The 12,470-nt window shown below is 35.6% G+C and overlaps 1 protein-coding gene across 1 annotated transcript in view; it reads right to left on the reverse strand.

The window, feature by feature from the left end:
- The window catches only part of LOC127550461 (probable C-mannosyltransferase DPY19L2), a 144,249-nt gene extending 132,567 nt beyond the window's left edge, over positions 1-11,682 (reverse strand). The window contains exon 1 of the mRNA XM_051979448.1: positions 11,184-11,682. Coding sequence (XP_051835408.1) covers positions 11,184-11,682 — 499 coding nt within the window. The remainder of the gene's footprint in view (positions 1-11,183) is intronic.
- Positions 11,683-12,470: the final 788 nt, after the last annotated feature.

Genomic DNA, 12,470 nt, shown 5'->3' on the forward strand with positions numbered 1-12,470 from the left:
ACTAGGGGGAAATGTTTTTGTTAAAAGTGTATTTTCAAAACATATGTAGAGATAATTTTTTTTAACTTTCACCTCTGCAAAACTTTGTGTTCCAATTTTTTTTCCTTTCCTTCCCTCCATCCCTCCTAAGTGGAAATTTTGTGCCTCAAATTTTTCTAGGTTTCTAACCAAATTATGCAGTTTGTAGAACATTTGTAATAACAGGATTCATTCCCCAACTACTGAATACTCAGAAGACATGAACTGGTATTTTCAAATGAATAAATCAAACTATATGAAAAAATGTTCCAAATCACTCATTAAAAATAAAAATTAAAATAATTCTAAGGTTCCACATCATACCCATAAAAAAAACTGACACATGATAAAAAAGTTAAAATGACAAATGTTAAGAGAGTCAAAACAGGTACTGCATTATTAGGTTAGGCATTCTGGGAAGTAATCTGGAATCACAGCCTACAAGTTACTAAACTCTGTATACCTTTGAACCAGCAACACTAGTACTAACCTATACTTTTAAAGAGAGCAAAAAAACAGTGGAAAAGGACTAATATGTATAACATACATATTCATGTATAGTAACTCTTTTTATTGTAGCAAAAAAAAAGAAGACAATCCTCATTAAAGAATGAAGAAATAAATTAGTAAAAATTATGAAAAGGACAGTTTCAGGAGAACCTGGGGAGTCTTGATGAACTGTTGTAAAATTAAGTTTTTAAAAAAGAAAAAATTATCCGAAAGATCTAAGAATTTTGATCAACACAATGACCAAATCATAACTGCAGAATACTGGTGATGAAGCAAGCTATAACACTTCCTGGCAAAGAAGTAGTAACTCAAGATGCTGAATGAAAAAAATTTCAGGATAGAATTAATAAATAAATTTGTTTTAACTAAGCATATTTCTTACATATTTCTTCCTTGTTATCCTGTTTTCTTCCAAGATTGGGGGAGGATAGATAGGGATAGTAAAGAAAAAGGAAAAAAAAGAAAGAAAGAAAGAAAACAAGTCCTTGAAGCATTTTTTTTTAACAATCAGAAGAGAAGAAACTCTAGAATACCCAATAAGTAATACAGCTTTAAAAATTACATTTTGTGCTAAGTGAAATGAGCAGAACCAGGAGATCATTATACACTTCGACAACGATATTGTATGAGGATGTAGTCTGATGGAAGTGGATTTCTTTGACAAAGAGACCTGAGTTTCAATTGATAAATGATGGACAGAAGCAGCTACACCCAAAGAAAGAACACTGGGAAACGAATGTGAACTATCTGCATCTTTGTTTTTTCTTCCCGGGGTTATTTTTACCTTCTGAATCCAATTCTCCCTGTGCAACAGGAGAACTGTTCAGTTCTGCAAACATATATTGTATTTAGGATATACTGCAACATATCTAACATATATAGGACTGCTTGTCATCTAGGGGAGGGGGTGGAAGGAGGGAAGGAGGGGAAAAATCGGAACAGAAACGAGTGCAAGGGATAATGTTGTAAAAAAAAAATTACCCTGGCATGGATTCTGTATAAAGTTATTATTAAATAAAATTTAAAAAATAATAATAAAAAAATTACGTTTTGGACTTTGGGCCAAAATGGTTGACCAAAAAGTTAAAAATACATTACCAACTCCACGTACCTACTTCAATAAAAACTTTGAAGTGTTTATCTTATCAACCAAAAGTCAAAAAACCCAATGAAAAACTAGTCATTTCTTCTACCAAGAACAACACAGCAAAGTAGCCAAACAAACAAGATGGCAAAGAAAAGAGGAAGTTGTCTGTGTCTCTCCAATTTCTCTAGAAACAACTTTAAATCATGCCTTGAAATGAATTCTGGAGCAACAGAAGGATGGGATAAAATCAGTCCCAGCAGCTTTACTGCAACGTACTAGACTAGGCCACATGATCCCAGAGCAGCAGTAGAGCCACCAGCCCCAGAAGATTCAGCACACAGGCTCAGCAGTCCCCCATGTAAGAAACTTGGGATAGTACCTCATGACTACAGCTCAACTTTAAAAGTCACAATATAGGCTTGAAAAAAAAATATCTTGCCATAGAGAGCTAATATGGCTGATGTGGCAGCAGAAAAGAGCAAAACAGGACAATATCAAAACACCTACTACTGGGCTTATGTCCCAAAGAGATCTTAAAGAAGGGAAAGGGACCGGTATGTGCAAGAATGTTTGTGGCAGCCCTCTTTGTAGTGGCCAGAAACTGGAAACTGAGTGGATATCCATCCATTGGAGAATAGCTGAATAAATTGTGGTATATGAATGTTATGGAATATTATTGTTCTGTAAGAAATGACCACCTGGATGATTTCAGAAAGGCCTGGAGAGACTTACATGAACTGATGTTGAGTGAAATGAGCAGGACCAGGAGATCATTGTATACTTCAACAACAATACTATATGATGATCAATTCTGATGGATGTGGCCATCTTCAACAATGAGATGAACCAAATTAGTTCCAATAGAACAGTAATAAATTGAACCAGCCACACCCAGCGAAAGAACTCTGGGAAATGAGTGTAAACCACTACATAGAATTCCTAATCCCTCTATTTTTGTCTGCCTGCATTTTTTATTTTCTTCACAGGTTAATTGTATACTATTTCAAAGTCCGATTCTTCTTATGCAGCAAAATAACTGTATGGACATGTACACATATATTGTATTTAATATATACTTTAATATATTTAACATGTATTGGTCTATCAGCCATCTGGGGAAGGGGGTAGGAGGAAAGAGGGGAAAAATTGGAACAAAAGGTTTGCAATTGTCAATGCTGAAAAATTACACATGCATATTATCTTGTAAATAAAAGGCTATAATAAAAAAAAGTATTTTAAAAATGATTATCAAAATACCTAATGGGAAGCCTCAAAGAGAAACAAAAATTAATCTCAGACCAAAAGCTCAAAAGAGCTCAAAAAGGATTTTAAAAATCAAGTAAGAAAGCTATTAGAAAAACTGGGAAAAGAAATGAAGTCATGCAAGAGAATCATGAAAAAGACACTTGACAGCTTGGTAAAGGAAGCACAAAAAAATAGAAAAAGATACACAAAAATCCACTGAAGCAAACAACTCCTTTAAAAAGTAGATTTGCACAATTGATCAGAAAAATGCAAATTAATTGTTCTGCAAAAAATGACCAGCAGGATGATTTCAGAAAGGCCTGGAGAGACTTACATAAACTGATGCTGAGTGAAATGAGCAGGACCAGGAGATCATTATATACTTCAACAACAATACTATATGATGATCAATTCTGATGGATGTGGCCATCTTCAACAATGAGATGAACCAAATCAGTTCCAATAGAGCAGGAATGAACTGAACCAGCTACACCCAGCGAAAGAACTCTGGGAGATGACTATGAACCACTACATAGAATTCCCAATCCCTCTATTTTTGTTCATCTGCATTTTCAATTTCCTTCACAGGTTAATTGTACACTATTTCAAAGTCTGATTGTTTTTGTACAGCAAAATAACTGTTTGGACATGTAAATATATTGTATTTAATTTATACTTTAACATATTTAACATGTATTGGTCAACCTGCCATCTGGGGATAGAGGTGGGGGGAAAGACGGGAAAAGTTGGAACAAAAGGCTTTGCAATTGTCAATGCTGAAAAACTACCCATGCATATATCTTGTAAATAAAAAGCTGTAATAAAAAATTTTGAAAAGCAAAAATAATTGATTGCACATATTAAAAAAAAAAAAAAGAAAAGAAAAATGCAAATTAAGACAACTCTGAGGTTCCACTACACATTTCTCAGATTGGCTAAGATGACAGGAAAATTCAATGACAAATGTTGGAGGGGATGTAGGAAAACTGGGACATTAATACATTGTTGGTGGAATTATGAAGTGATTCAACCATTCTGGATAGCAAGCCAAAAGGCTATCAAACTGTGAATACCCTTTGACTCAGAAATGTCCCTATTGGGTCATATCCTAAAGAAATCTTAAAGGAGGGAAAGGGACCTCCATGTGTAAAAAGTTTGTGGCAGCCCTTTTTGTAATGGCAAGAAACTGGAAAGTGAGTGGATGCCCATCAGTTGGAGAATGGCTGAATGAGTATGGTATATAAATGTTACTGAATATTATTGTTCCATAAGAAATGATCAGGAGGTTTTCAGAGATTTCAGAAAGGCCCTGGAGAGACATGAACTGATGCTAAATGAAATGAACAGAGCCAGATCATTGTACAGAGCAAAGACAAAATTATAAGATGATCAATTCTGATGGGCATGGCTGTATTCAACTGGGAGGTGATTCAGACCAGTTCCAATGATCTTGTGAAGAAGAGAACCATCTATACCCAGAAACTATGGAGATTGAGTGTGTATCACAACATAATATTTTCACTCTTTTTGTTGTTGTTTGATTGCAATTTCTTTCTCATTTTTTCTTTGACTTGATTTTTTCTTGTACAGCAAGATAATTGTGTAAATATGTATGCATATATTGAATTTAACATATTTTACTATATTTAACATATATTGGATTACTTGCCATCTGGGGGGGTTAGGGAAGCAGGGGAAATTGGAACACAGGTTTTTCAAGGATTAATGTTGAAAAACTGTCCATACATATCTTTTGAAAATTAAAAAGCTTTAATAAAAATTTTTAAAAATAAAAAGTAGATTTGGCCAGATGTAAAACTAAAGAAAAAAATTCCTTAAAAATATGAATTGGGTAAGTAGAAGCTAATGATTCTTTGAGATATCAAGAATCAATCAAACAAAATCAAAATAATGGGAAAAAAAGAAGAAAATGTAAAATACCTTATTAAAAAAAAAAACAAGTGGCCTAGAAAATAAGTCCAGGAGAGATAATTTAAGAATTATTGGACTATTTGAAATACCAAATCAAAATCTTTCAAGAAATTATCAAGGAAAACTGTCCTGATTTCCTAGATGAGAGGGTAAAATGTCAACTGAAAGAATCCACTGATCACCTACCTGAAAGAGACCCCAAAATGAAAACTCTCAGTTATGACCAAATTTCAGAACTCTTAAGGTCAAAGAGAAAATATTGCAATTATCCAGAAAGAAAAAAGTACTGTTTGCAATCAAGATGTCAGACAAAGCAAAAGCAAAAATAGATCTAATTAAAAGAGACAAAAAAGGAAACTACATCTTGCTAATAGGTAAAAATGAAGCAAGGAATTTTGTTTTGATCTTTCTTGTTGCCATATCAGTACCATAGATAATGAAGATACTAAATATACTATATACTAAATATAAATGCATCAAATGCTATATAATAGCATTGAAATTTCCAAAGAAATCAAATGAGTGATAGGAATAGAAAGAAATTGACAGTAAAACTATACTGGTGGGGGAACCTCAACATTCCCTCCTAAAACTAGACAAATTTAACTACAAAATAAACAAGAAGTTAAGGAGGTAAATAGAATTTTAGAGAAGCTGGATATCATAGACCTCTAAGAATACATTTTTTTCCTCAGTGATACATGGCTTTTATACAAAAGCTAACCATGTATTAGGGCATAAAAACCTCACCATCAAATTCAGAAAGGCAGAAATATTAAATGCATCCCTTTCCAAATCATGATGCAATAAAAATGATGTGTAATAAAGGGCCATGGAAAAATAGATTATATCTTAATTGAAAACTAAATAAAGTAATTTTAAAGAATGAATGGGTAAAAGAAAAAATCATAAAACAATCAATAATTTCATCAAAAAGAATAACAATGAAACAACATACCAAAATTATGGGATTCAGTGAAAGCACTACCTAGAGAAAATACATGTAGATATAGATAGATAGATAGATACATACATACATACATACATACATCTATATTCTTACACCAAGAATACACCTGGAGAGACATGAACTGATGCTAAATGAAATGAATAGAGCCAGATGAATGGGAAACAGATGAATGAATTGGGCATTATAAATGGATTAGCAAGAGTTAGAAAGAGAAATTCCATTTAAAATAATTGTAGATAACATGAAATACTTAGGAGTCTATCTGCCCAAAAAATCCAAAAACTATATGAATACAATTGCAAAACACTTTTCACACAAATAATGCTGGATCTAGACAACTGAAAAAAAATACTAATTGCTCATGGATAGGCCTATATTAATTTACTTCAGTGTCATAGCAAACTACCAAAAAAGTTATTTTATACAACTAGAAAAAAATAAGAAAATTAATCTGGAAGAACAAAAGATCAAAAATATCAAGGGAATTCATGAAAAAAAACGCAAAGGAAGATGACCTAGCCAAATCAAATCTCAAACTGTATTATAAACTAGCAATCATGAAAACAATCTGGTACTGGCTAAGAAATAGAGGAGTGTATCAGTAGAATAGATTAGGTTCATAAAATACAGTAACAAATGACTAGTAATCTGGTGCTGATAAGCCCAAAGACATTAGCTTCTGGGATCTAATAAAAACTGCTGGGAAACTGGAAAATATGGCAAACATTAGGTATAGATCAACATCTTATACTGTGTAACAAGATATGGACAAAATGGATACATGTTTTAGACATAAGGGTTGAGACCATAAGTATATTGGCTTATGATTATCTTATAGAGCAAGGAATAAGTTTACCTTGTCAGATCTATAGAAAAGGGAAAAGGTTTTGATCAAACAAAAGATAAATTGTACTGCAAAATGTAAGATGGGACAAGAGACAGAGAACACTGAAAGCTACAAAATGGATGATTTTGATTATATTAAATTTAAAAGAGTTTACACAACTGCCATAAAAGAGGCAAGAAAAAGCTTTTACAATGGAGGGGAAGAGAGAGGATGAGTGAACCTTATTTTCATCAGAATTGGCTCAAATAGGAAATAACATATATACTCAACAGGGATATACAAATTTATTTTACCCTAAAGGAAAATAAGAGGGAAATGGGATATGGGAAAAGGGAGAGAGTGGTAAAAGAGAGGGCATATTGGGGGAAAGGGTGGTCAGTAGCAAAATACTTTTGAGGAGGGATAGAAGGAAAAGAAAGAGAATAAATGAAAAGAAATACAATTAGCAGTAGTAATTGTAAAAAAAAAAATTTAAAGCAAATTTCTCTAATGGAATATTATCATCTTCTGGGAAATGATAAGCAGGATACTCTCAGGAAAAAGAAAACATGGAAAGTCCTTCATGAACAAAGTGAAATATACTGTATAAAAAGTAATAGCAATGTTCTGGGATGACCAGCTGTAAATGACTTTGTTATTCTCAGTGTCAGTGTTATTGACAGTGTTATTCTCAGATCCACAACTATTTTGAAGGACTTAGTGATAAAAAATCCTATCCAGGATAAAATACCTGGATACCCAGAGAAAGAACTAATTGTATCTGAATATAGATGGAAGCATTCTATTTTTAGATTTGTTTTTTAAGATTTTTGAGTTCTAGATTCAAATGTAAAAAGGTGTTTTGAATGTAACTTGGGGAAAATATTAAGTAAACAAGTTTTCAGAAAAAGTTTGCACAAACACAATCAAAGCAACCAAGGCTAGAAGGAAAGTAGAAAAATGAGAAGCAATTTTTACAGCATCTCTAATAAAGGCTTCATTTCTCAAATATATAGAGTCAAATTTTAAGAATACAAGTCATTTCCCAATTGATAATTAGTCAAATAACATGAAAAAGCAGCTTTCAGAAAAAGAAATCAAATCTACAATCATATGAAAAAATGCTGTAAATCCCTAATGATTAGAGAAATGCAAATTAAAACAAATCTGAAATACCACCTCATACCAATCAGATTCGATAATATGATAGAAAAGGAAAATAACAAATGTTAAAAGGGATGTGAAAAATTTAGAGCATTAATAGAGTTGTGGATTGATGCAACCATTCTGCAAAGCAATCTGAAACTATGTCCCGGGGCAATCAAACCACGCAGACTTTTTGATGCAGCAATACAACTTTTAGGTCTGTATCCCAAAGAGAATATAAATAAAATGAAAAGACCCACATATTTAAAAATATTTATAGCAGCTCTCTTTGTGGTATCAAAGGATTGAAAATTTAGGGGATGTCCATCAATTGAACTGAACAAGTTGCGTTCATGAATGTAATAGAATACAATTGTGCAACTGAGAAATAACAAACAGCCAGATTTCAGGGAAACCCAGAAAGTTCTACATGAACTTAATGCAAAGTGAAGTGAGCAGAACCAGAAGAACATTGTATCATAGTAACAGAAACACGGTGTGATGATCAATTACAACTGACTTGGCTCTTCTCGGCAATAAAATGATCCAAGGCAATTCCCAAAAACTCACGATGGAAAATGTTATCGATGTCCAGAGAATGAATCAATAGAATCCAGAGAAAGAATCAGTAGAGTCCGAAAGCTGATTGAAACATATTATTTTCACTATTTTTTCTGATTTTTCCCTTTTGGGTATATTTCTTCTTTCACATATCTAATGTAGAAATATTTTACATGACTGTACAAATATAACCTATATCAAATTGCTTACCATTTTAGGTAAAGGAAGGGAAAGAGGGAGAAAGAAAATTTGGTACTTGAAAATTTTTTAAATGAATGTTAAAACTGTCTTTACATGTAATTCGAAAAAATAAAATACTACTTAAAGAAAGAGAAAAAAAAAGAAAGTCATCCAGAAGCCAAAAAGCAATTGGATAGGAGAATTCTTCTGGCATAGCCAGCACCAGTCCCTCCCAGTTTGACCAAACAATAAAAACAAGTCAACTGGGAGGCTTTATGGGAGGAGATAAGAATAGGAAGGCTTCCCTGAGAAAGTTACAGAGGAGACCTTGAAAGCCCTGAGTAGTGCCTGCTACCCAATAACTGGTGTCATGCTGCAGTGCTTGGAGCCCAACAGCTCAAATCCAGGGGCTTCAAATTCCCTAAAACTCTGTCTTAAAAAATCAGAAAGGGTCTTCAAGATTTAATATTCTGAACCTCCAAGTATCAAGAGAGATCTAATCCAAAAAAGGAGAACCCAAAGGACTCAAGCATATATGGGACAGAACCTGGTCTGGTACAAAGCCCCAATTCATAAACTTAAACTGTAGAGATAAGTAACTCGAAAATACCAACCAACATCAACTACTACTATAGATCAAGAGATACTCAAAAAAAAAAAAAAAAAAAAAAGACTATGCAAGCAAAGTCTCAAAGGAAAAAAAATGAAATAAAACTCTGGAAAATAATTGGAAGGAGAACTAATAATTTAGAAGGAAAAATGGTAATCAAGAGATCAAATTCCCAAAAATTGAAACATATCAAAGAGAAATCAATTACTCAGTGAAACAGCAAGAAATAAAAGAACAAAATAAAAAAATGAAAAAATAAGATAGTTAATATGAAAAATAAAAAACTTAGAAAGCAAGTTTAAAGTTTAAAGTAACAATCACTGGACTATCTGAAAACTATGTTTTTTTTTTTTTTTAAGTAACCCTAAGTACCATATTTTCAGAAACCTGAACTAAAAAGTGCCCAAGTCTATTTGAAACAGAAGATAAAAAGAATCCACCAATTAGCTCCTAAAAGGAACACCAAAAGGAAAGGTCCCAGGAATATCATAAGTCAAAATCTAGATATCCCATATTAAAGAAAAAAATACCACCACTATCAAGAAAATATTTCAAATACTCAAGAACTACAGTGATGATCTTCTTATTTAAAAGTTAAGGCTATCTTGGAATAAAATATTCCCTGCCAAGGGAAAAAAAAAGGATATAAGCTTATGATTAAGAATAAACCCTGAAAAGCTCAATAAAATCCTAAAAAGGAAAAAGAAATATTTAATGGAATTTCAAGCATTCCTTAGATACAAACACAAGATTCTAAAGAAATCTAGGAAGACAAAAATAATACTTAGGAGGATTTGTGCAAATCAAAGGAGCTGTAGGTTAATATGGTACTACCTAACATTCTCGAGTCCAGGAGTAAAGAGACAAAAATCTCTAGAATTCTCATGTATTTAAAAAATACTGAAGATGTTAAAATAAGATCAGAGATCCTGAAGGTAGCTTTGTTCTTATCTAATGAAAAGGGGGAAAAAAGGAAATTTTTAAGAAAGAAAAGGGTAGAATTTACTGTTTCCCATGATTGTAATACCTTTAGAAAATAATATATAAATTAAGAGAACAAGACCCAGGGAGTAAGCTTTATATGAATGTTACTGTGATCTGAAAAAGAAAAAAAAGTTGAACATACAAACACACAAAATCAAGGGGCAGAAGAGTTCCAAAGGATCAAGTCTTGAGCAAGAAAGTGATGGCCTCAAAGCAGAAAGTTCTTAACCTTTTGTGTCATGAAACTGGTGAGGCTTATGGGTCCCTTCTCAGAATATCTTAAAATGCATGAAATAAAATATACATAAGATTATATACAGGAAAATAGTTATGTCGAAATACAATTGTCAAAAATAAAATTTAAGTTAAAGAACCCCTGAAGTAGTGTTTCATCCCTGCTATTAGCTGAAAATAATTCACCCCAAAGGGGCTTAGAGTCAGAAAAAATGCAAAATTTATTTGGAGGGACAAAATGTTTAGATAATGAGGAAAAGTAGGGATGAAACAGGAATAGCACTTCCAGGTGTCAAATTATACTATGAAGCAATAATCATTACATAATCATTAAACTCTTTGGTTTTGATATTAAAAAAAATAGAAAATAAATCAATGGAACAAACTAGGTAAGGAAGAATCAAAAACAGAGTCCATAATCAAGTGTCCAACAAACATAAAAACACAAGACACTAGGGGTAAACTTCCTATTTACGAAATCTCCGGGAAAAAAGTTTAGCAGAAATTATCTTACATTAGTTATCAAAATAAGCTTTAAAGCAGATGTGCCTTAAATATTAAAGGTCATTCTATGCTAAAAAAAAAAAAAAAAATTAGGGAGGGAAAGCTATAGGAAGAAGAGTAAACAAGGGATACAAAGGATATAATAGATCACAAAGATAGTTTTGATAATCTCGAGTTGAAAAACCTTTGAACCAAAAAAATTAATGAAGAGAAAGCCATCAAATAGAAAATTTTTGCATCAAACATCTGGTACTGATATTAAGTTTGCTATCCAAGATATAGAAAAAACTAATACAGATAATGAATCATTCCACAAGAGATTATCATGAAAAGCGGGTGCTCCTTCGGGCGGGCCAAGACCCGCAGACAAGCTCACCTAGGGCCAGCGTCAAGTTCCACGAGTAGCTCTGGTAATGCTGCAGCATCGGCAGCTTCTCCAGGACCAGGCACAGGAGGCGCCGCACAATGGCAATCAGCAGCCGGCGCAGCGGAGACACCCGGGCCACTTTGTGGTGGCCGCCGCTGCTGCTCCCCGTTAGGTGGGTGGGCCCGGGCGTCGAGGGCCGTGACCCTTTGGCGCACTTGTCCTCCGTCAGGGGCCCCCGCTCTCTGTGGTCCGGGCCCCGGCGGCCCCGCAGAGGGCCGCGAGGGGACTGGACCCCCTTGGACGGCAGCTCCTTGTGCTTGTTCCTCGTCTGCACGACCATTTTCTCATAGTCCCTGCGCGGGGTCCGGCCCGAGCCAACAGCAGAGGCCTGACTGCCCACCGAGAGCTTGGCCGGGCGGAGGCGGCCTTTCGCGGCCGCCAGCCTCAACGGCTCCTCGCCCCGGCCACTGTTGCCTCTCCTCAGGTTGTCACGGTGACCGCCGGGCATCCGCGAGGTCACGACGTCCGGCGGCCGCGTGCCGGCTTCCTGTGCTGCGCGCGCAGCCTTTCCTCCCACTACGCAGCCTCCCAGCTCTTGGCAGCCAAGGAACCACGTGCAACCCTCATCCAGTGCACGGTCTCTCCGGGCTAAGCAGAGAACCGCATGCAGCACCCCCTCCCTTTCACTCCCAGTGCGCAGTCTCCCGGTCTTTAGCACTAAAAAGACACGTGCAACCCTCATCCAGTGCACGGGCTCTCCCGGCTAAGCAGAGAACCGCATGCAGCACCCCCTTCCTTCCACTCCCAGTGCGCAGTCTCCCGGTCTTTAGCACTAAAAAGACACGTGCAACCCTCATCCAGTGCACCCAATGACCCGGCCCTTGGCGGAGGACCACGTGCAGCCCCAATCCCAGTGCGCAGTGTCGTGGCCCTTGGCAGCCTGGGGACCACGTGCAGCTCTCGCCCCAGTGCGCATGGCAACTAGGGCACCACGTGCAGTCCTTCAATCCGGCCCTTGGCAGTCAGGGCACCGCGAGCAGCCGCTGCTGGCTCTCCTCCAAACTCCCCTTTCTCCAGATTTTTTACATGTGGGTAGCTGTGGCTCCTCAAGTGTCAGGAGCCTGCTGAGAAATGGGTGGTCACTGTTGTTTTCCTTCTTTTTATTTGTAGCGTAACAGCAGACACAACTAGTTCCCCGTACAAAAGAACAAATGAGGATTGTAGAAGAAGCTGAATTTGGGGGGTTAATTGCATATTAAATTCAACAATTTAACAGATGGGATAATAAGCAGAAAA

The sequence above is a fragment of the Antechinus flavipes genome, chromosome 1 (genome assembly GCF_016432865.1).
Source record: "Antechinus flavipes isolate AdamAnt ecotype Samford, QLD, Australia chromosome 1, AdamAnt_v2, whole genome shotgun sequence".
NCBI lineage: Eukaryota > Metazoa > Chordata > Mammalia > Dasyuromorphia > Dasyuridae > Antechinus > Antechinus flavipes.